Source organism: Natator depressus, chromosome 6 (genome assembly GCF_965152275.1).
Source record: "Natator depressus isolate rNatDep1 chromosome 6, rNatDep2.hap1, whole genome shotgun sequence".
Lineage (NCBI taxonomy): Eukaryota > Metazoa > Chordata > Testudines > Cheloniidae > Natator > Natator depressus.
Genome location: NC_134239.1, coordinates 84,508,914 through 84,534,357, shown reverse-complemented (window position 1 = coordinate 84,534,357; position 25,444 = coordinate 84,508,914). Strand labels below are relative to the sequence as shown.

General features: G+C 44.0%; 1 protein-coding gene across 3 annotated transcripts in view; it reads left to right on the top strand.

Moving 5' to 3' along the window:
* Positions 1–884: 884 nt before the first annotated feature.
* EGLN3 (egl-9 family hypoxia inducible factor 3) overlaps positions 885–25,444 on the top strand; it is a 36,661-nt gene continuing 12,101 nt past the window's right edge. The window contains exon 1 of one of the 3 annotated variants that reach the window (XM_074955840.1): positions 885–1,615. In XM_074955840.1, coding sequence (XP_074811941.1) covers positions 1,031–1,615 — 585 coding nt within the window. In that variant the 5' untranslated portion in view covers positions 885–1,030. Of the gene's footprint in view, positions 1,616–2,853; positions 3,758–25,444 lie in introns of those variants that run through there. The other 2 variants (XM_074955842.1, XM_074955841.1) reach the window with 2 other exon arrangements.

Below are 25,444 nucleotides of genomic sequence, written 5' to 3'. Positions count from 1 at the left end.
TCTGTACAGCTGATAGAATTCTTTGGGTTTCAGATAAAAACTAATTGGACCTAGCAGAATCCAGATGTTGGAGACAGATTTTTGTTGTGCAGCTGCACCATTTTGCAACAAGGTCTAGGATTTTTGATGTATAGGAGCTGCTGCATTTTTTTCTCTATGTAGATTATAAACTGGGATGATCTAGGTTCTTCCACTCCTGTTGGACCAGCCCCCATCAGATTCTTTTAAGTGAAAGAGGAATTTAGGGATTCGGAGGCAAAAATTACCAGGATCTGACTGGATCTAGGTGTTGAATCTGGGGTTTTGCACCTGCCATGTTCCAGCATGCATGAGAGCAGGATATTCTCGGTGGCGCCTGAGGCAGCTACAGTTATTATCTATTTGGGCAGTGGTGCCAACAATTGGCAGGATCCCTCTGGAGCTAGGTGTGGATTTGGGGGGTTTGCAGCAGTCCTGTACCAGACTCTAGCATTTTTTGGTGCAGGAGAGGCTAGACTTTTCTCAGGTACTCAACTTTGGGGCTTTATGGCCAATATTTTGCTGGGACCCAGCAAGCTCCCGTAACTGGATCCCGGTTTGTGCAGCCCTCCCACTTACAGCTGCACTGAGGTCTCTGGATTGTTCCCCGCCCCCCAGTGTTTTTGATGGTCTAATTTGGGAGCTTAGGGCCAAAAATGAACCGCACCCAGCTTGTCCCCTGGGCAATCACTGGTGTCTTTCAGCTGGGAGGAAACGCACCTTGCAGGAGGGGGCTGCCGCGTTCTGCACGTTCAGCCTTCGTGCGCTTCGCTGGAACTGGCATGCTCCCAGCCGCTGTCCCCCAGGGATGGAGGCGGCGGTACGGCAGAGAGGAGGAGGAGGAGGCGGGTGAGCCTGCGCGCTCCCGCCGGTACGTGTGCACGCTCCCGCCCGGCGGCTTGTCCTCTGTAGCATCCTGTTGGTGGAACATGGCACTTCCCATTCCCTCGCACGGCTCAAGGGCTGGCAGCAGCATGTGAGCAATGCATGGGGACGGGGGACCGCACTGCAAATGGCAACGAGCTGGGGAGCCGAGCCGCCAACAGGCAAGAGCAGTTGCGAATCGGTAGGCAGCATGAAAAGGGGTTTGAGCCATGCGGATAACCCCGAGAGCAGCGAGAAAGCCCAGGGCAGGAGTGAGGCGCAGCGAGCTGACCCGTCGAGATGCACAGGAGGAGGCACGTGCCCAGTGAAAGCAGGGGAGTCCAGCGCCAGAGCGCGCGCTCTGAATCTGACCCCTCGCAAGAGGGCTCCTGCTAAAGAACCCAGAAGTGGCCAGAGACTGGTGGTACAGTACCTCGTGCCCTGCATGAACTCCTACGGCTTGTGCATAGTAGACAATTTCCTGGGACACAAAACTGGAGACAAAGTCTTGCAAGAAGTCAAAGCTCTGCACCTGAGTGACAAATTCCAGGATGGAGAGCTGGCAAGTCAGAAATCAGGCAGCACTAAGGCTATTCGCGGGGACAAGATATTGTGGGTGGAGGGCAATGAGCAAGGATGTGAAAATATAGGCTACCTTCTATCCAGAATGGATAAACTCATCATGTACGCTGATGGGAAACTTGGGAATTACAAAATTAGAGGAAGACATAAGGTTAGTAACTGCAGTGACAATTACTTGTTTTAAGGTACCCCTACGCCCCCCACCCTAGTTTCTAGTCTGCGTTAAATGCACACAACATCTTACATTAAGATTTTTAGCAAATCCTAGGCACGCTGTTAGTGGACTTTGTTAAACGAGGCTTTATTTGTACCGTCTCATAAACTAATTACTTTTCATTATAATACATTTTATAAACGAGTAGAGATTAAATACTTTACAAGTAACATGGTATCATATTTGATAACTGGAGGGGAATGTGAAAATCTTACAATGCAGTGGTTACAGTAGCTGCAAGATTGCTGGGTTGCTTCTTAGAAGTGAAAATTGAAGCTCTACGTATCAGATTGAATTTATCACATGCAATGTTACTTCCAGAAACTGACAGAATCCCATGCACTTCATGCCACAACACAAAACAAACCATTAAAGCCTTTTCAGTAAATAATTGGGGAAAGTACAGACGAGGCTCTTAAACAAACTTTTTTAAAACTTCCACCCCAAAATTGTACCAGGCTGTCCTGATGTTGAAACTGGCATTGCTATTATTTCAGGGGACAATTTAAATGACGGACAGTTTAAAGCAAAAAAATGAATGAGATCTTTAGTTTTAAACGTCTCATTGAACCATATAAGAGCGTTTATCACAAGAAGGAGATACTTTTAAAAACTGATTCGGGAATGGGGGATTCTGTCTCCAGATGAATAAGACTTGGGGCAAGTTTGTTTTTAAACTAACTTTAAATCACCTCCTGGTAGTTTGTGTGTAAAGGTGTATGGGTTGAGGGGCGTCTCCCCGCTCCTGGAAAAAGATTATAGACCCTGGCAAACTCTTGCCCCAGCCCGTATTATTGAGTTAAGATAATTGCCACGAGCAGTTCGATTAGCACTTAATCTGTCAGCACCATTTGTTTACATTGCCTTGTAGTATGTGACTGTAGTAGCTGTGTACATGTTGAGGGAGAATTCCTCAATGGCGGAGACCACGCCCCCGGGATGGGTGGGTGGAGCCTGCTAAACCACAAGACACACCTCCTTTAGACTCATGGCAATCCCCCCGCCCCCCTCATTCGATTCCAACGGTGAAGCCTTTGAAGGGCTGAACTCGGTGTAACTCGTTGGGGGTTCTGACGGAGGCCACGCCCACTCGACCCACTGATTGGCTAGGTAAGTGCTGAATCGGGTTGGAGTGGGGACGGGGCTCCACCCACGTACTGATCGCTGCTGAGTAAGAACACATTCTGCACGTAGCAGACGTATTAATCAGAAAGGGGCCATCTGCTGCTTTGGTAAATAAATCGAAAGGAGTTTGCACTTTGCAGGACTCATCAGCTCCAAAAAAGGGGGAGTGATTACAGCCGCTAAGGGGGAGTTCACACACGTGGATCACATACAACCAGATAAAAAAGAACTCCAGAATCAGCAGCCTTCTGATTAAGCACTTATCTGTCGGCAAGGGTGCAGCTGGTAGGCGGGAGATGGGGGAGTCAGTTCGGGGTAGTAAGTGCACTCACCGTGCATTTAATTATCTAGTCTGGTAACCCAAAGGCTGGGTGGAACTGGAAATCTCCACTGAGAAGAGACATTGCTGCAGCTAAACTTTCCCACGCTGTCTTCGTTACTTAACCTTGCACTCGTTTGCTTCGTAAATTAAAAAGTTGTACCTGCTGGTTGACTCAAGTTACTAGAGCGATTGTTCATCTCCAGCTCTACTAAGCACCGTTTTGGTGCATATTTGACTTAACTCTGGGGGGGCGGGGGGGGGAAGACCTAATCAAGATGCCTCTGGGACCTATAATGAGATTAGATCTAGAGAAAATAGCCCTCGACTATATTGTGCCCTGTTTGCATGATATCGGCTTCTGCTATTTGGACAATTTCCTGGGCGAGGTGGTAGGGGACTGTCTGTTGGAGCGAGTGAAACAGATGCACTATAACGGGGAGCTGCAGGATGGTCAACTAGCCGGCCACAACAATGGCATCTCCAAAAGGCATTTGAGAGGAGACCAGATAAAGTGGATCGGAGGCACTGAGGAAGGCTGTGAGGCCATCAACTTTCTCTTGTCGTTGATAGACAGGCTGGTGATGTATTGTGGAAGTAGACTGGGCAAGTACTATGTCAAGGAAAGGTCCAAGGTAAGAGAGTGGTTCAATCGCTATTTGGATTTGTAACAGACTCTGGCTTTGTGGTTGTTCCTAAATGTATTTCCGTGTTCTAGTTTTACCCCTGAGTTATAAACCCCCTGCAATAGCACCTTACACTTCTAAACTCCTGAACTGTAGATATTACTGCTCCCAGATTTTTCATCCTCCTCCCCAATTTAAGCCACACTGTAGATTTTTCCTGTGGAGGACAGTGTGTGCATTAGCTGCCAGATCTGAAAGTACAGGAAACTGTTTATAAACAGTTCCTGTCAATTGTAAAGGGGAGGAATGAATATGTATGTTAAATAAGAAAGTTTGTAAGTACACGACATACATTGACTATCTTGTCAGATTACTCTCCTCTTACTTCTCCTAAGAGAGTCTGCTTGGTCACTGTAGTATTAATGTTCATGGCTAGGCAGGCGCTTGGCGGCTCCTTATTATAAAACGTAATACATTTAATCCTTAATTTATGTACATGTGTACCAGTAGAGGCCACAGCTGAGTAAATAAACAAACTTACATAGCAATCATTTAATTTTCTAGTGAGGGAAGACCAGAGCCTGGGTCTCAGCATAAAATGTTTTCTGGTATTTGACCCAAAGGAGAAGCTTTGTTTGCTTACAACCCTGTCCACCATTGCCTTTCTTATAGTGCTAAACACACCTGGAAGGGATGGCAGAAGTGCACCTAAGCACCGACTAATTGATCACAACAGACTAGAGTACTCTAATATGGGCTCTTTTTATCCCATCCCTTTTTGTCTCTAACTTTCAGAGGGGTTTTGAGGTAGATAGCTTTCCCTATCTGAAGGCGGGTAGGGTGATCTACATTTACTTGTGCACGTCGGCTGTTCAAATATATGTTTGATTTTATTTGGCTGTTTAATACTATCTGATGGATGAAATGTTTCACTCCAACTAGTTTCAATTCAGTGGTCACGTATCAACTGTTTCATAACCAAAGAGGGGATATTGTGATTGATTGAACCATTAGTATCGCCATTATAGGTGTGAAGCCTGAAAAGAGAGATCTAGTGCTTTAGTGTTAAGAGCAAGGAGGTATAGTTCTGTGAAAAGGAAGGCATCAACTGCCATTTCAAGTCCCCATTCCCAGTAGAGTTTGAACATTAGTTCATTTAGAGTGGGCTAACTTGGTTTCTCTTCAGTCTGTTTCACTATGGCAGAGTGATCCTGTATGGAATTACAATGGACAAAGTTATTAATTGTTGAAAACTTCCGTGCCTATTGCCTGCAATTTAGGACGCTGCTCGCCTCACTAATGCTGAAAGTGAGGCACTGCATTATTTGGCCACTAGGGGGAAGAAAGGGGAGTTTGTGCTAAAGCTAGAGCCAAACACGAAGGGGGATCACCATAATTTTTACCGAATTGCACGCAGAGACCCTCACTAGATGTAACTTGTAGGGTCGGGGCAAGTTCTTCTGGGACTCACCTTGAGTAGTGGAATTTTTTTTTATAACCAATCTGTGGTGTTCCGCCAGCCCTCAATGTTTGTGAATCATAGTAGTTATTACTCTTTATGGATAAGGAGTAATAACTGACTTTCATATAGTATCCTCCAGAGAACTCAACCACTTTACAAACAGATGCCAAAATATTTGTATACATAGATCTCTTCAACCGTGAACATTTTTTGGGTAGAAGGTGGCAGACTTTAAACTGTGCATAGAAAAACTACATAACAGTTCAGGACTGAAAGGGAGGAATGTGGTATCTGATTTTAAATGCAGGGAGAATTTCAATAGGAAATTAACAAGAACACGCAGGCTAACATCCCTATTCTCAAAAAAAGTGCTGTGGAATTTTTGAGGATCACAGGTAGCCATTGTTCTACATCTCCACTGAAAGATGGCAGCTTCAGTAAGACAGTGCCTGCTTGCACTATACAAAGTTGTTGATTCAGAGGGAAAGATTTTTCCTCTTTTGAATTACCATAATAATTATCACAGCTTCCTGCACTACATACCTGTTTCTTTGAAGCCTCCCATCCAAAATCAGGCCCGTCTGGCTTTGTCTTGTGAGATTGGTGAACTTGGACAAGAGTTGCAATTATTTTAAATCTAGATATGTTTTGGCTATATACTATATTGCATCCTTTATTAAAAGATGCTTTGAGTTTTTGGATACTCAAAAACCTTCAGTAGCCTCGGCATGAGTGTATGGGTGGGGTTTTTTTGTTTTCTTTTTCTTTTCTTTTTTTTTTTTTAAATCAACAGTCTCAGCATTTTTCAGTTTGACACGTTGTTATAATTACTCTTTTAGGAAAATTGGCATTTTGTGGGAGTGGGGTAGATCATGGGGGTGGGGAGGGGAGGGGAGGAAGGGAGGGTCACAGAAGGTGTTTAACAATCCAGAACAATTTGTGTTGTGTGTGTGTTTTCCCCCCCCCCCCCCAATGTAAAACTTTAGCTATGTGATAAGTATTCTGATTGTGGAAATGACAGATAATTATTTAGAAATCTACTCAAACTTTACATCTGATAAAGTTATAGCATATTCAATTAAACATGAACCTTGAGTACTGATGGAAAGGAATTGCGTAGGCTATGGGTATGTGTACACTTAAACTGCTTCAACGGCACAGATGCTGTAGTGCTTCAGTGTAGGTCCTCCCATCAGCATAGGTAGGCCATTTCCCCAAGAGGTGGGTCACCTAGCATTGTCTACATCAGGCATTGGGTTGGCTTAGTTATGTCTCTCGGGGTGCAGATTTTTCACACCAGCTATGCTGATATAATTTCCATCAGTGCAGGAACGCCAGCCACCTCTTTGAATGAAATTAGCTATGCCAGTGGAAGCCCTCTTGGTTTACACTTGGAACAACCCGTTCTTTGAGGCTTGTCTGCACTGACACTTTACAGCCATTTACAGGGGTGAAAAAACACCCCCCCTGAGCGCAGCAAGTTTTAGCGCTGTAAAGTGCCAGTGTAGACAGTGCCCCAGCACTGGTAGCTACGCCCCTCGTGGAGGTGGGGTTTTTTTAGAGCGCTGGGAGAGCCGCGGCAGTGCTTTAACGTTGCCAGTGAATACATGCCCTCAGTGTAGGCTGTGTCTACACTAGAGGGCTATGCCGATATAGCTGTTCTGGTGTAGTCTGCATAGTGTAGACATACCTGTAGGGCCTGGTCTACACCTAAAACTTAGGTCAACATAGCTGTGACACTTGGGTGTCGACGCATCAATTTCAATGGAAGATACTTCCATTGATCTAGCTGCTGTTCAGGGAGGTGGAGTTCCTACAGCAATGGAAAAACCCATTCAATTGCTGTAGTCTGCATCTACGCTTTGGGGTTATGCCAGTATAGCGATGGCCCCAAAGCTATCCCACTGTAGTCCAGACATGGCCGTAGTTTTAACTAACTAAATAAAGCTGAGAATCTGGAGCACAAGATTGCTGGTGAGAAGAGGTGTTGGTGCACTATCCTGCCATGCACCCCACAGTTCAAGCCCTGGGGGAAATTATATTGCTATGTAGTACTGTGCAGGAACTGGAATTTTTGTCCCATGGAAAAATTCTCATTTCTGAAAAAAAAAAATCCATTGGAATGAGAAGTTGGAGATGCAAAATTTTCTGCAAGAGGGATGTTTTCAGAAAATCCCATTTTTGGAAGAACCAAAATGTACACTTCTGAAAATTTACCAGCCTGAGCTCATCAGGCTCCTGAGAAGCCCTGAGAGGCCAAGCATCCTGCCAGCTGAGCTGCTGAGGAGCTGGGAGCGGTGGAGCTTGGGAACCCAACCACCCTGGCAACCGACCAAGTGCTGGGGAGCCTGGGAAGGCAGGTAGGCTGGCCAGGCTGATCCCTGCCTGCTTTCCATCAAAAGCTTTCATGGATTCAACGCGTTCCTGTGACCCCTTCCTATTCCATTGAATTGGCAATTTCCAAGAGAGAACTTTTTTCCACTGGAAAATATTTCAGCCAGGTATATTGCTCCTCCCTTTGCTGTTTGTTCACTGGATAAATCTGTCAGTCTTGCACATTTTACAGGCTCTAAATTCACTTACCTTAAGCCTGGTCTATGCCTAAAAGTTAGGTCGACAGACCTCTGTGAGGCAGGGGTGTGAAATATCTACAACCCTGACCGACATAGCTATACTGACTTATAACTGCGTCTACACTGGGGGTTGTTGATGGAAGAATGTATTGGTCAGCGTAGCAACCATAGTTCAGGAAGGTGTGTTCTCCTACGCTGATGGGAAAAACCTCTTCCATTGGTGTAGACTAGACTGTATCTTTTTTCTGAGGTTACACCAGCATAGCTAGAATGACATTGCTATGCCAGTGTAGTCTTCATAGCGTTAGATGTGTCACTTGTGCCTCCATTTCCTCATCTTTAAAATGGGGATAGAGAGATTTACTTTACTTTGCAAAGGCCATTGAGATCTATGGATGGAAAGATGTATTACTGCCGTTGCTTTTTTTGTTTCTGTTTTGTACAGGGAGCATTTTAAAACTGTAAATCAATAGATCTGTTTGGCGTATCCTTTCACAATGAGCAGGTGTGCTGTTCGAACATTCCTTTGTGTGTACTCCCGAGCTCCATTCGCCAACCAGTGCTAGTGTAGAGAGATGCAACCTGCATTCCCTGAGCTGTAAAGGCAGCTATGCTCTTTGAGAGGGGTGGTTCATCTGTTGGTGAAGAGCATGTGGTGATTCCACCCTTGCCCTCTGGTTTTGCCAGGAAATGGCAGCTTTAAAGTACAGCTGTGGCTCCATAAGAGTCCCACCATCCATGACTCTCCAAGGAAGGCACTGAATCAGACCATCACCTGGCTGATCTGGCCAGGACCCCTCCTCGGTCAGTTTCTGGCACTCTGTCAGAAGATAGCATACACCCCAACAGAGCAGGGGTTGCGGGCACCTAGCACCCATGCAATTATGGTGGAAGTTTTCATAGCCCACTGGGAAGCATTTTATCAGAGACTCCGCCACTACTTGGTGTGAACGTTGGAGGCTGTGACTGTCTCTGGAGGCCTGAACTCACAGAGGCAAGTGAGTTCCACTGAGTATAGGAAATTTTGCAACCAGTAATAATCACAAGAACTCAATTGTATTTAAGAAACGCAATGACATTGTTTTATACAGAGAGCTCAGAACCCAACCACCTCCAGACAGGACCCTGGATAAATGAAAGTGCATGGAAACCTCTTTTGAAAATCTGGATGGTTCATTTAGGTGTCTTAATGAGGGCTGAGCTCTTCTAAGAATCGGGTCATATTCTTTATAAAGGGTGACAGTCACTGGAAACTGTATAGCAGAGAGGAGACAATCACTAGCATTTTTGTCTGTGTGTCTGAGTAGTCTCTCCTCCCACCCTTTCCAACCCTCTCCATCCATGTCATCATTCAAGGTAATGACTAAAAAAACTTCAGTCAGTCCAAGTAGGCACCTTCATCCTCTCCAGCACCACCCTACGTGAGCCCATGCTGCCTTTGCCCTATAGATGGGAAAGTATTTATTTACTCTCCAAGATTGGGTGGTGTGGCCACAACTAGCAGGTGCTGGCCCCAAATCTGGGAGGATCACATTCAGAGCTCCCCGCCTGGCAGAGGCCCGAGAGTCCTTAGGTGGCTTCTGAAACATGGCTTCCAATGTAATGATTCCTTGCTGAGATGCCTGCTCAACTCCCCTCCCCCGCCCTGCCCCTTGCTCATCACAGGGATTTAAGGAATGCATGAATCTTCAGAAGCTCAGGTTGAGGATTTTCATCAATAGTCTTGTAATTCTGGGGGGAGGAAATGTAATTTTTTGTGTGTGTTTTAATATAAAAAAAACAAACCTCCCAGCGATTTTCTTGTTTAACATTAAAATCCAAAGTGAAACCCCTTAGATTCTGGTTCTGGGTACAAACCTAAGGAGCAGTGTAACAGGTTGATGATCAAATTGCAGAGGAACACAGGATGTAGAAATATAATCGTTTGTTATGTTACAAAGGATTTTTATGATACTTGCACAGCAGCATGCCTTGCAATTAGCTTACAATGGAAAGTCTGATGAATACTGCCATCCAGAAGAACTATGCATAATTTTTCTTCTAATCAAATGCACATGTTTTGGCATAATGGTCAGGTTCAAATCTGTTCTTGTGGATGAGTGCCAGAATGTCCAGTGCTCAACAGAGTCCAGAGCCATTGGAACTGTAAATACAACAGACAAGTCATTTTATGATATCAGACTGAGGAATTCAGCTTTGGCAGAGATCCTAGAGCAGTTGCCTTGGATCACTGTCAGAACTGATTTCTATATCTATGTTTGTCAAGCAAGATTAGTTAGCCAGGTTAATTATACACAGGAATAGGGATATTTTTCTTGACAATCAAGCATTAAAACAATATACCAAAGTTTATATCTACTCTTAATTTTGTTCTGACTCATTCTGCTCAGTGACTTTTTTTTTTTAAACACTTCTTTATTGAAATGAGAACGCAAACAGAATCTCAGGGCATGGTTACACTGGAAACTTCAAAGCGCCGTCGTGGGAGCGCTCCCGCAGCAGCGCTTTGAAGTGCGAGTGTGGTCGTGCGTGAGCGCTGGGAGAGAGCTCCCCCAGCGCTCCTGGCAATCTACCTCCACGAGGGGATTAGCTCCGAGCGCTGGGAGCTTGTTTACACTGCCTCTTTAAAGTGCTCTGACTTGCTGTGCTCGGGGTGGGGAGAGGGGTGATTTTTCACACCCCTGAGCCAGCAAGTTAGAGCGCTATAAAATGTAAGTGTAGCCAAGCCCTCAAATTCCTGCTCCACCTAGCAGGACTTTGATGTTACAGAGAGAGGGTCTGATCCTACAGACAGTTATGCATTTGAGTAACTTTACAACTTCTAGTCCCTTTGAATGTCCTTTAAATCTGCATTTAGGCATCTAAACAGTGGATCTTTGGGCTTGTCTACACCCCCCTGAGCAATGCAAGTTTCAGTGCTGTAAAATGGGGGTGTAGACAGTGCTAGAGCACTAGGAGCCATGCTTCCAGCACTGATAGCTATTCCTCTTGCGGAGGTGGGGTGTTTTTTACAGTGCTGGGAGAGCTCTCTCCCAGTGCTGGAGCCGCGACTACACAACTAGGGTGACTAGATGTCCCGATTTTTATAGGGACAGTCCTGATTTTGGGGTCTTTTTCTTATATAGGCTCCTATTACCTCCCTACCCCCGACCCTATTTTGTCACACTTGCTGTCTGGTCACCCTATACACAGCTGACATTAGCATCTGCTGTGTAGACATACCCTCAGTGTCTAAAAGCCCCAGACTGAAAATTTGGCATACGTATCACCACTATCAGATGCTAAATGTAATGTACCTGCAGCCTGATCTAAGTCAGGAGTCTTTCCACTGTTGTGTTCAGATGGCTTTGAGTCAGACTCTTCGTCAGCAGGATTGCTATTGCCAGTTCATCTTTTCCTGTGAAAAGGAAGTTTGTGAAACACTTCACCACTCAGTGACCTTTCCTGTGGCCTTTGTCAGACCCCATCCACATGCTTTACTGTCCTAGTACAGACAGGAAGACTGATGACCAGCTAATCCATTCAGGAATGGGAAATATTGGGGAACATTTGAATACTGTAAAGAACAGAGTTGTCAATATATCCTGAAGGGAACTCAGTGGGACTGCACATGCATTCGAGTTTGCAGAATCAGGGCCAGAGGAAATACAATTTAAGGATTAGTTTATTTTATCCCATTGTAGCCTGGGATTCAACAGTTTTTGAAAAGCCGTATTATTACTCACTCTTCATTGATAGCAGATGGTGAGACTTCTGAAATCCAGTCATGGGCCACTGGGCCACTTTCTGATTTTTTCCATTGCCATGTTTCAAACTAGGATTAGTCCCATCAGTACAAGCCACCCTATATAGTGGTGCAGTGGAGGCCTGCACTGATATTGCTATGCTGAGATGTAACTACACCAGGGAAAAATCCCCACCATAAACAAGCCCAAAGTATTCATGCCTGAAACTCCATGAAAGAGTTGCTTTTTGTGAAGGTGCATATAGCTTGCTAACTGGCAGCATAGCTCCTGTGGAACCAGAGCTGTGGGCCTGAACTGTTACGGGAGTGAGAGTAATCTTTCCTGTGGATTTACAGGGTCTGTGGGATTGCATGGCAGAATGTCCCACCCCTTCTGCATCCCCAGATACATCCACAATTTTCTGGAAACTCTGCAAGATTCACCTTGTGGACTTTCCTGATCCCACACCATTCCACACCTATGCACTTCTCCATGCAATGAGATAATTTTCCCTTAGCTGTTAACATTTGTATGCAGTATGTTTAATAACTCTCTCATATGAATCTCCTTAGCATTCAGCGGCAATGAAATGAAAATGCCTGGATGCTCATTACACTGAGGTAGGAGAGCACATATACTGCAAGGTAAACCTGTTTGCTGGCATACGGAATTCCTTGTACCTAATTAAGTTAACAATTTACTTCGGTGTCTTTATTACCTTATGGAATCAACTCCTTTAGTAAATGTCCTTTTCCCCTCCCCAACCCCTTCCAAATTCATATACGTGGTGGTTTGCTGGTGTAGAGGGTTTATCCATGACGTTATCACAGCTGGTCGTAAGGGTTCAAATTTTACATCATCCACAAGTGAAAATAATGATGGGGATTTGGTCCTAAATTCTGGCAGAGGTTAAGGCCCTGATCTTGCAGTCCGTTCCTCCTGGGTGGACCTGTGTGCCTGTTCAGAACCCCATTGATGCTAAGGGTCGCTCTCGTGAATCCAGTTGCAGGATTGAGCCCTTATCCTGGTATAGTCAGACATGATTACCAGTTTCTGGCTTGGTCTACGCTTAAAACATATCTTGGTATAACTGTGTCAGTCAGGGGTATGAAAAATAATCCCCCTGACCGACAGCTATTCTGACAAAGCCCCCAGAGTAGGCGCAACTATACTGCTGAAAGAGTGCTTCTGTCAATAACTGGTTAGTCTCTAAGGTGCCACAAGTACTCCTTTTCTTTTTTCTTTTTACGAATACAGACTAACACGGCTGTTACTCTGAAATCTGTCAACACAGCTAATGTCCTTTTCAGGAAGCTGGTGTTCCTACACTGACAGAAAAAACTCCTGTCAATGTAGGCTGCGTCTGCGCTCGAGGGGGGCTATGCTGGCAAACATGACTATGCAAGTATAGGGTCTGTAGTGTAGACATCCCTCTGCTGAGCAGCCAGAGCAGGGGTGTTGCAGGTCAGGGCTCTGGCAGAGCAATGGAGAAGTCCTGATGGGCAAAAATGATCACCTTCCTCCCCCCTTCCCCCCCCCCCCTTTTCCAGTTGTGTTAACAGTTCATGCATTCGATGAAGTGAGCTGTAGCTCCCGAAAGCTTATGCTCAAATAAATTTGTTAGTCTCTAAGGTGCCACAAGTCCTCCTTTCCTTTTAACATTACAATAGGCAACCTGTGAGAATAAGCAATTCAGTAAGGTTTCCAAGTAGCAAGGGAACTCAGTAAGGGAACCTCTGCAAGTAACAGTTACCAGCTTTAGATCCCTGGAGAGAGGGGTATGTATACCAACAAGAGTGAGTGTCACAGACCTGGCTTGTATTTAGCATGGCCATAATCCTTCTGTGATCAAGTGTAAGACTAAAACAGCAATGTTAGCAAGTCATTAACAAGACAAGACTCTCTCTAAGCTTCAGTGAAAAGGTTTTAATGGATTAAAAGAGGAGCCTTGTTTTTAGAAAAGTATTGAAACTGCTTTCAGTACGTGCGCTCTAGGTGGTGGATGGCTCATTGCAAACGCATGCCTTAGCAGGTCTGAGGGTGAATAATTGCTCTGTTACTACAGGATATGTTGTTGTATGATACCTTGGAAATGGTTTTGGTTTACACATAACATTGCTATGTGACTTTTAGATAAATGTGGAAGGGAGTAGGCCAGAAGTAGCTCATCCTTTCTGTTAGACAGAGAAACAATGAAGGAAGGGAAAAGATGAAGGCAGCTCATGCAAAGCAGACTACATCCTTCTGTCTAAATGATTCACGGCCATGGCATTTTGTCGCCAAACCATCTCTGACTCTGTTCCCTCAAGCAATTTGGCAGAGCCCTAAGCCCCATTTCTCCTCCCTCCCTGCCTCCGTCCCCGCACTCTGTGTGTGTGAGAGAGGGGCTTTTTTTGTAATAGTTTTCACTGTATTCTTAAAGTTTATTAAACAAAGAAATTTAATGATACCAGGCAAAACAATTATTAGAAGCTAATTAATGCAAGCAGTTTTGTCACTATGATGATTCAAAACCAGAATCTGAAATAAATTATACTGGACACCAAAATGTCCCCATAAAGCAGGTAAATGTTAAGCATTGTGAATGCTAGAGATGTCACCAAATCGGCAACTAACTACGCTGTCCTTCGTAACTTTTACTTGGCACAAATTACTGACGTAATATATGCAAAGACCTTGCCACAGTTCTGAAAATAAAGATCTGCTCTGACACAAAACTCTGCATGCTTGAATTAGGAGTTTAATTAAATCTTACAGTGAACACAAAGAAATAGGTATTGCATGCTTCTTAGTACCAAAATGATTAATACCTAAATTACATTTGTAACTTATACTGATTTGAGGGTCACGTATTAGCCCTTTTCTGTATTTTGGTCTAAAAACAGTGTGTGTTTTCATTCCTCTGTCCTGGAGTCAATAATGATTATTGTATCAATTTAAAAATCTTGCTTATTGCACTGGATTGGTTTTGTTTGGATTTGAATGTTTCTGAAAAAAAAAATCAATAAAAGAAATATTTTTAAAAGGTTCAGCCCTAATTCAGCAAAGCACTTAAGCATATGCTCAAAGAGTCACTCTCTCTTTTTAAAATCAATGGGACTGAAGCATGTGGACTTAGGAAGGAAGAATCCCATGCACCACTACAGGTTGGGGACCGACTGGCTAAGCAGCAGTTCTGCAGAAAAGGACCTGGGGATTACAGCGGATGAGAAGCTGGATATGAGTCAGCAGTGTGCCCTTCTTGCCACGAAGGCCAACAGCATATTGGGCTATGTAGTAGGAGCACCGCCAGCAGATTGAGGGAAGTGATTATTCCTCTCTATTCAGCACTGGTGAGGCCACACCTGGAGTATTACGTCCATTTTTGGTCCCTCCACTACTGAAGGGATGTGGACAAATTGGAGAGTGTCCAGTGGAGGGTAATGAAAATGATTACAGGGCTGGGACGCATGATTTACGAGGAGAGGCTGAGGGAAGTGGGGTTATTTAGTCTGCAGAAGAGAAGAGTGAGGGGGGATTTGATAGCTGCTTTCAACTACCTGAAGGGGGGTTCCAAAAGGATGGAACTCAGCTGTTCTCAGTTATGGTAGATGACAGAACAAGGAGCAATGGTCTCAAGTTGCAGTGGGGGAGGTCTAGGTTGGATATTGGGAAACACTATTTCACTTGGAGGGTGGTGAAGCACTGGAACGGGTTACCTAGGGAGATGGTGGAATCTCCATCCTTAGAGGTTTTTAAGGCTCGGCTTGACAAAGCCCTGGCTGGGATGATTTAGTTGGTGTTGGCCCTGCTTTGAGCAGGGGATTGGACTAGATGACCTCCTCAGGTCTCTTCCAACTCTAATATTCTATGTGCTTAAGTACCTTGCTGAATAGGGATGGTTTGCTGGATTGGGGGCCTTAAATAAGTTATGAGGAAAATCTTGCACTGTTTCCCCTGCGCTCCCCCCAATGTGTTTGTATCCACCACTTGTCCTACTTAAGTTTTAAGTAGGGACCATTTGAGAGGGTGCGTGGATAGATTTTGGTATGTACAGTGGGCCCTAATTTCTTTTGGGTGCTACTGCAATCCAAAAAATATTCTCACTGTCTTTGCATCAGGAAGTGTACTTGACAGTGTCTTGTAGCAAGCACGTCTCACTTTAAAATTAGTAATAGCATTTATTCCAGTAGTGCCCACAGTGTGCTAGGTGCTGTCCAAACATAGAGGAAGACAGTCCCTCATCTGAATAGTTTACAATCTAAGGCCCTGATCATCCAAGGAGCTCCATGCGGGTGGACCCTTGCACCGACATACAGCCCCGTTGACTTCACGTGGGCTCCGTGTGGGAGCAGGGGTCTGCCCAAGCAGAGCACATTGCAGGACTGGAGCCAAGAAAACAAGCAGCTCATAGAGGTGAGGGGCTGGCAGGTGAGGGAGGGAACAATCAGAAAATATATATACACGTACACACACATTTTGATTTACATTAATAAAACAAATTTCAAGGGCTGCTCAACCTGGCTGGTGGTGTCTAATTTATTGTAGGCATCCTAATAGAAGTGAGTTTTGAGAAGGGATTTGAAGAGGGGGCAGTGGCTGCAGTTGGAGTGCTATAGTGTGTCCTCGCGCTAAGGCATGTAATTCACTTTCTGCCAGCTGGTGGATATAAATAGAACAGGCTCCCCTAGGCTATACTGAACTCTGTTCTTTCCAGTATTCACCAATATTTCCCTTTCCTTAATGGATTAGCTTTTCATCTGTCTTCCCCTGCCTGTGAAGCATGTACATGGCTGCTGAACCAGGCCAACAGGAAAGGTCACTGAATTGTTAAATATTTTACAGACTGCATTTTCACAGGAGGAGGAAGAAGAGAATTAGCAATGCCAGTCGTGCTGGCCAGGTATATGAATATGAACATGAATATGAATGTCAAGGTTGCACATTTCAACATTAAAAATCTAAATTCATATTTAGGCTCCTGATTTAAACAGGCAGTGTCAACTTAGGTCACACTACTGATTTTTAAAAATCTACTAATTTAACACAATAACTAGGATGACTGTAAATGATTAGAGCAGTGGTTTTCAAACTTTTTGTATTGGTGATCCCTGTCACACAGCAGGCCTCTGAGTGTGACTTCCCCCTCCCTTTTAATTTAAGAAGCGGGGGTGGTGGTGGTATTAATTTAATGGGGGCTCGGGGCTGTCAGCCTCATGGGGCTGTCAGCTCTCAACCCCCATGTAACCACCTTGTGATCCCCTGAGGGGTCACGACCCCCAGTTTGAGAACCCCTGGATTAAAGAAACATTTGTTCTGCTCTTTCTCAGTTTATTTTGTGCATTTGCTGACCTATGATTGTTCATCTGTTTCATTGCTTTCCCTATATAAAAATGATGATTATTTATATTCTAATACTTGGGCTAGTGGGGCTCATGCTAGCCCTCTTAAAAAGAGCAGTGTAGATTGTGCTTTGAAGTTGTATCTTGAGACAGAGCCTGGGCTCTGAAGCCCGGGGAGGGAGGTGGGCTGACTACAGCTATTTTTAGAATGCTAGCATGAGCCCCACTAGCTTGAATTTCTTGCCCTGGGCTGGGAGGCTTGCTCCCGCAGCCTCCAAAATGCTAGACATACCCTTAGGCTTTGAACCTGCAAACATGCTTGTGTACTTAAAATTAAGTCCCATTGAAGCCCTGATCCTGCAGGTTACTCTGCCTGGCAGATTCCTGAACCTGTACAGAGCCCCACTGAAATTTGCTCTCTGAAAATCTCCGACAACCATAGTTACAGCAAGGTGTATTTGGAACCACTGTGTACGCATCCAGAAGGTAGTATGATGGAGCAGAAACAGTTGGCTAGCATGAGTGTCGTGCCATATTGGTACTTACCCTGCTGCTGTCCCACCTAGTAAATTTATCAAGGCTTTTGTTTTCTAGTGTAGATATGCAGCCAGAATTCATGGAGTAGCAGTCCTTGCTGTCATATGGGAATTGGGCAACTTATGTTCAATTCTGGACTCTGAAACTGGCTTGCAGTGTGAATTTGGGCAGCTGTTTAACTTCTCTGGGCCCTGGTTTCCGCACCTGTAAAATGAAAATGATAATGGGTTAACTGCCTTTATGAATCATGTTGATCTCCAGATACAAAATGCAAAAGTATAATGAATATAGTGCTGCATGCTGAGGGTTTATTTGTTTTGCACTGGATTATTTTTTAAGTCCTGGTACTGGTATAAAAAATGTGTAGAGAAGTGTTCATTGCGGGGTGGTGGAGGTTTATTCTGTGGGGTTTTTTTGTTGTTGTTGTCTAGTCTAATCCTAGTGTGGATGCAGTTATGCCAGTACAGTAGAACCTCAGAGTTACGAACTGACCAGTCAACCACACACCTTATTTGGAACCGGAAGTATACAATCAGGCAGCAGCAGAGACCAAAAAAATGCAAATACAGTACAGTACTTAACGCAGTTAAATGTAAAGTACTAACACATTAAGGGAAAGCAGCATTTTTCTTCTGCATAGTAAAGTTTCAAAGCTATATTAAGTCAATATTCAGTTGTAAGATCAACCATAATGTTTTGTTCAGAGTTACGAACAAACTCCATTCCTGAGGTGTTGGTAACTCAGAATTCTACTGTATAACAGTGCTTTAAGGTATGTCTACACTTACATTTTATAGCGCTCTAACTTTCTGGCTCAGGGGGGTGAAAAATCACCCCCCTGAGCGCAGCAAGTCTGAGCGCTCTAAAGCACTAGTGTAGACAGGCTCCAAGCAATGGGAGCTGGGCTCCCCAGCGCTCAGAGCTAATCCCCTCGTGGAGGTAGATTACCAGGACCGCTGGGAGAGCTCTCTCCCAGTGCTAGAACGCGACCACACTCACACTTCAAAGCGCTGCCGCGGGAGCGTTCCCATGGCAGCAGTTGGAAGTTTCCAGTGTAGACATACCCTTATACTGAAATAGCTTATTCCCCATACCATATGGGGACAAGCTGTACTGGTACAAGAACGTTTATACTGGTATAACTGTGTTTACACTAGGAGGGATTGTACTGGCTTAATTCTAGTGGTATCTTCAGAAAAGGTCTTAGAGCTGAAAGACTAAAATTCATCCATTCCTTAGAGAACAACATAAATTATTTCTGAGGGTAATTTATCACTGGTAACTTTAATGGGTTTTACCCATAAATATCCATTTATGCACAGATCAGTGCAGGCATGAATGTACTGTTAGCTAGTCGACTTTCAAAAATGTAGAATTAGCTTTATTCCAAATTTACAGCAGGGATAACTGGTCTCATCAATTAGCCTTAATTTAGTGGTTCTGCTGTGATCAACATTTGTGTGCCATTCATCTCGGTGTTCATGCCGCTCAGTAGTGTTTGCATAGCTTCAGAAGCCAAGCTGGCCTTGAGAACTTTGGGATGACACACAGATGAGATTTGGGGTTCCCTCCAAATTCAATTATATGATTTTAAATTGCTACAACTGATCTGGCCCCGTATACAGGGATTGTAACTGTGCTGCCAGAGAGAGGGAAAATTCCTCGGGTGCGGAAGCAGCATAGGATCAGTGCAAGTAGCCCTAGGCTGCCTTCCCTCAGAAGCCCCTTTCGTAGGAGGCATGCTGTGGGCAAGACGGCAGGGTGTCTGGGCAGAAAGGTCAGTAGCTATAGACTCAGTATTGTGAGGGATTCTAGTCTGCAATGTGACGCTGGGGCAGCTGTTGTGAGTTGGAGTAGCCCAGTGTCCCCTCAGCAGCACTGAATCAGGGTAGTGCAAAGATGGCTTATTTATGCATACAGTACACCACATTGAAAGTCCTGCAGGCAGTATTACCATCTCCCACAGCGTCCATAAGTCAAAAAGGGATATAGGCCTGATCTTGCAGCCCTAACATAGGCAAAATTCCCATTTAAGTTTTGCTTCCATTAAATCTAGGATGACACCCTATATTAATGTTCTGGGACAGAGACTAAAATATATGCAATTACTTTAATTGTTTCTGGGGAAGGAATTACTTAGTCTATCAAAGTCTCTGTCAATATTTCTCTGGGTGATTAAAAACGGAATGGTAAAGATCTAAGTGGTGACAGGGAATACAAGGATCAAGTATTAAAGGAACTATGACATTATCCCCCACGATATATAAAACCACTTGATTAAAAACTTTAAGGATATTTATTTTCTGCTTACCATGCCTTTATTCCCCATTGACAACTGAACTTAAGGCGAGACTCTTTACAGATTTCCTTAATGAGCTTGTGTTTATGAACTTGTTTTTCTACAAGGTTGAGCTCTTGGTCACGGTCTCTCTCTTGTGGCTCATTACAGAGTTCTCTGTATTGAATGTCTGATGCTTTCTAGTTAGAATAGTTGATCCCCGCTTTGTTTCTGGACAATAAAAAATGTAATAGTGTGGAGTCTTTTTTGGATTATGAGGCGGGGAGGGAGGAAGACAGTGGTTTAAAGCACAAGTAAAAATGTTCTAAAAATCTATTTAGACCGTAGTGTCTCTTTGGTATCTAGCATTAAAAGAATATATATAGGAAATGAAAGTGCGGGAAGGAAGGAGGGCGTTCAGTAAGAACCAGAAATGAGAAGTACATTGACTGTATGTACTGTAAGTGTGTGTTTCCTTTCTTCGGCAGTCTCTCTGTGAGGTGTACTCTGGAGTAAAGTTTGTGTTTGATTGCCGATACCCTCACGCTCTGCACGTAGCACTGTCATTAAGCCATCATCTAGCTGGCCAGGAGCCAGAACTCAGTAGTTAAGGGGCGGGCTTCCTAAACCGAAACAGCTTTTATTGATACAATGATGCACCAAGCCTGTTTACATCTGCTAATTGGAGACTAAATCTGAATATCCTGACAGAAAGTAATTAATTGGCTTATAGCCTCATAAATTTCAGGTTTTATGGTGATAGCATGGCTGCTCTCAACATGCAGTAAGTGAATCCATTCTCAAACTGTACTGCCTGTGGGCACATAAAAAGAACACCAGCTGAATAAAATTTCAGCATAAAGAGAAGTTTAAATTAGAACATAATTTAAAAAAAAACAAAAACAAAGCACTTTTTTCAGTATTGTAGAACATAATGAGCAGGGGAGTCCATGAGCAGTGGGAAATCAGAGAAATGTTAATCCTAGCAAATACAAACATATGTGGGTTAAGGAGCATGACAACACCCTTCTTACACAAGTGAAGATTAATTCTTTTGAAGATTAGAAGAGACAAGGATGTTGCTCTAAGCAGAATTACAATCCTATTGTCATAATATTCCATATAACTTTGGTTTTATTTCTTTAGCTTTCAGCATTCTCCTGAAAATGCAGAGTTGACAAATGATACCTATCCTTTGCAGTTGGAATAGTTTTTGGATCATCGGCTGATCCTTCTTTGGAGACTTTCTCTTCTTCTTCTATTCAAGGAAAGACCCTTAACCAACCCTGTGGCAATCAGAATAATGACAGATGGTAGTATATTGGGTTGGGGAGATCCTGAAAATTTCTCATAAATGCATCTCTGTACATGTGGAAGCAGCTACAAAGGTACAGCTGAATCATCAAGGCAGAACAAAAAGTAGAGGCAGGCAAAGCAAGAATTTTTTTTCTGTTCCTGGAACATCCAGATCTGTCCCACAAGTATCCAACTACCAGGCCAACTGGCTAAGCTGATGTGTCCTGGGAACACAGGAAAGGGAGCTAAATCAATGGATTTTTTTCCACAGTTAATTGAGATATAGTTCCTGCCTGACAGGAAAGTAGTAAAATATTGCTACTGACACTGGCAATCCTAAGCTTGGAGAACAGATTCATGGTCATTGCTCTGGATGGTCTAGCACAGTGGTTCTCAAAGTTTTTTACTGGTGACCCCTTTCATACAGCAAGCCTCTGAATGCAATATGTTTTTATATATTTAACACCATTATAAATGCTGGAGGCAAAGCACGGTTTAGGGTGGAAGCTGACAGCTCGTGACCCCTCATGTAATAGCCTCGTGACCCCTGTGGGGTCCCGACCCTCAGTTTGAGAACCCCTGGTCTAGAATATGCCTTCCCTTCTTCCTCAAGCCTACGCTTAATTTTGCAAGTAGTCGCAAGTCTCCCTTTGAGCCCAGTAGGTACCCTTGTAGTTTTCTCTTTCTCATTCAGCACTGCCATTGAAGAGAATGGAAATTTTTGGGAGAGTAAGGTGAGCAGAATGTAACCTATTGGAACTGGCGGTTACCTTTCGAATGGACATGAGACAGTTTGTTTAGGTTTTTAACATCATTCTTCTCTCCCTTCTGTTCCCTCCCATTTATTCTCCTGTAGAGACCATTACATTAGGCCAGTATGGCTAGTCTATTCCTTGGTGTGGTGGTTGGGTGTTTAGATTTTCATAAATTCAAACAAACTAATATTTAATACTAGCCATGTAAACCTTATACCTGACCACTATAATTTACACAATGGAAAACATTTGGGCACAATTGGGTGCAAAAAAAAAAGTACTTGAGAAATGTTCCATTGTGCCCGTGTATCATACGAGACTTGATTGAGAATCTCTTTGCTTTGAGCATTAGATATCAGACTCTTCATGCTGTTTTAATGTAGTGCATGCTGTGTACCTTCTTTTTTTTTCTCCAAGATGCACAGAATATTTGCAGTCTACAAACTACTCAACCTGTTTTTTAACGTGCATTCAGACCTGGGCCTCTGATGTGAATCCTGGTGCTCCTTCTTCAAATGTGTGTGTTTAATCTTTTTAGTTCAGGATTGCAAACCACATATTACACTCCACTTTTAGGCAACTTGGAGTCATTTAAAAATATATCCTAAAGCTTGTGTGTCAGAAGTAATGCAATTAATTATTAGTATTTTGGCTTTCCATCTCATGACTTATAAATGAGAGGATGCAATTACATAAACCATTATTCCTTTGTGTTTACGTAGCACCTTTCATTTCACAGAACCTCAAAGTTCTTTCTAAACTTAACGAGCTCAACTGTCTCAAATTTCATTGCACCGCGACCTCCTTTTGACAACAAAAATTACTACACGATGCCAAGAGGGGGTACTGAAGCCTAAGCTCTCCTGAGCCCCACCACCCCAGGCAGGGGGGCCAGAGCCCAAAGGCTTCAGCCCTGGACAGGGGGCCTGTAACCTGAGCCCCACCACCCAGGGCTGAAGCCCTCAGGCTGTGGCTTCGGCCCCGGGTGGTGTGGCTTGGGCTGTAGCTTCAGCCCCGGGCCCCAGCAAGTCTAATACCAACCCTGGCAACCCCATTAAAATGGGGTTGCAACCCATTTTGGGGTCCCAACCCACAGTTTGAGAACTGCTGAGAGGGATCACTGTGCCCTTTCCTGGGATCAAATATAGCAGCTGTTTAATGACAAACAGCAACACTACACAACAATTTGGTGCAGGAAATGGAAAAAATACCGGAACCAGCTGATGCCTATAGAAGTAATTTATGCAGGCAGATGGTAATTATCCAAGGCAGAATTTTATTGGGTCACTGGAAATAACAGCCCCGGGATTGGAGAAAGGTTTGGGACCTATAGTGGTCACAAATGTCAGTACCTTATATTTACATCTTATCCTAAAATGTCACCTTTATAGTCCCTACTAGCATGACACTGGCTCAATGCTAACATAAAGGGAAGATGCCACCTTCTGACCCACCATCACCACCCAGGAATTCCCTGAAGAACTCTTTTTTTTCAAATAGTGACTAACCCAACTCTACTTAGCTTGTGAAATCATCTGACAATTCCACAGTGTATTGTGAGGTGGCTGCAGGCCAGTAGTAAGAGAAATTAACCAGGGCTTTTCCCTAGTGGAAACATGGAGGGGAGAGAGAATGAAGTGAAGGGCGGGGGATAGGGGGACCATTTATACATCTGTAGCTTTTTGTATACTTCCAGTCTTCATTTGTATTTCCGTGCCATCTTCTATGACTTGCAGAATTCTTCCCCTGGTAATTCAATTTGTAATATATGGTATTTGACTTTATCATTATTTCCTTTTGTAAACCTTTTTGTGCAACATGTAATTCACTGACGATCCCTGGCTCCTTGCTACAGATAATAATTACTTCTCATTTAACTGGTGGTTAGGTTTCCCAAGTGGGTAAACAAACATCTCAGATAATGACAGTGCAGAAACAGTAGGATTCTTGATTCCTTCATGGTATCCAAGTTCCCTAGGTTTGCTACATACAAGAAGACTTGAGACAGACAGAAAACCAGTCACAAGCCCCCTCTATGATCTAATTACAGACAGGTAGTAAATAACACTCCAGGATTTTAGGGTTTTAATTTGTGATTGTCAGCTAGACAGCCTTTAACAGCTAAGTAGTTTGTATGTACACTGATGTGTGAGGTTTTTAATCTGGAGTATTAGACCATAGTGTATTTTTTGGCATCAACAAATTGCAGACTAATGAAAGCAAATTCACCTGCTGATTCTGAGATTTACTCCTGAGTATTTGCAGTGGGAGGTTAAGCCTATTCACACTCCTTGCAGCTGATTTCACTGCTATAAAATAACAGCACAGGGCACATTCATACTTCCTACTGCCTGATTGATTTCTATTAAATCAGAATTGGCTGTTGGGGATAGACTTTCCCCCAAAGGAAAGTGTTCTCCTTAACACACCAACACAAATCCATAGGGAATAATTGTTGTTGTTGCACTAGGTGCTCCCCTATATAGGGGATAGTGATTTTGTTGATCTGATCCAGTCTCCATTTTTTGCATCAAGCCCAAGTGCTAAACTGGCAAAGACCAATGTTCACCGATTACCTAAATTAGGTCTAGGTCACTCGGCTCATCTCCTGTTTCTTGTTCGCTTTCCAATGAATCCAAAAGCAGTAGTAACAGCTGGAGGCCCTGCTGAGGCCAGCTTGATCTATACTGGAGCTGCTCCAGTCAGTGCTCTGATAAAACTTGATATCATTTCAACAGGCTCTAGGAGGACCACAATGATTTCCCTTCATTGTTTAAGGCTTCATTCAAATATTACTAGTGCCAGGAAAAAGGATATTTCACTTCTGCTCTTCTGCCCCTGAGTCTGCTGCTGCTGGAAAGCTCATATTTAACCTTTTATATAAACACGTTCAGTGCTTTGGATGCTACGGTAATTGTTCTACTCATTCATCCCCAGGGACTCCTATAAGTTGCAGATGCAGACAATACAAAATAATAATAATAAATACCTCAAGGCATCTTTTGAGTAAAAGCACATGTTTCTTATTAGAATGTAGTGTGTGGGGAGGCCTGGGAAGATTCTGGCCTCAGTGTTAAGGCATTAGATCCAGAGCCTCAAAGATATTTAGGCACCACTGACCCTTTCATAACCACCACTCAGTTGCTGCCTAACCCCTACTCCTTCCGCTAACTTGCCACCGGATGGCACTTGGAAAGCCACCTATGTTCTGACATTGCCCCACAGCTAATGAGCTTCTAGCCTGTAAGGTGGCAGATCATTGTGCAAATCCTTTATTTCACATCAGGGGCTTCAACCAGGGTCTCCCACATCCCAGATGACTGCCCTAACCACTGAGCTGAAACTTATGAGGGAAGGCCTCCTCCTCCCACCTGTTTTTGTGTAGGCTCTCCAGTTGGAGAGCTCTGAAGATGCCTCCCAATAACTCGCCTGTGGGGCCCAAAGTGGAGAAATGCCTGTCTGCCCGCCCTCCCTCCAACCCCCAAATCCTGCATCGCTGTGTGGCTTAGGCATCTGGACATGTAGAGTGAGGCAGCAAAGCGCACACGCTGAGGCAGAAAATAGGTGCTGGGGGAACTTTTACTGTAGAAACATAGGCACCAAGAGCGTTGAGGCACCTACACGGTTCAGTGGCCGCTGAGCGAGGGTTTTGTGAATCCCCGTAGGGCCTGATTCTGGAATTTAGGTGTCTACCGTGGCAGTGAGGCAGTTTTTGTGACTGGCCCCAAGTGCATGGCGTCCTAGTGGGC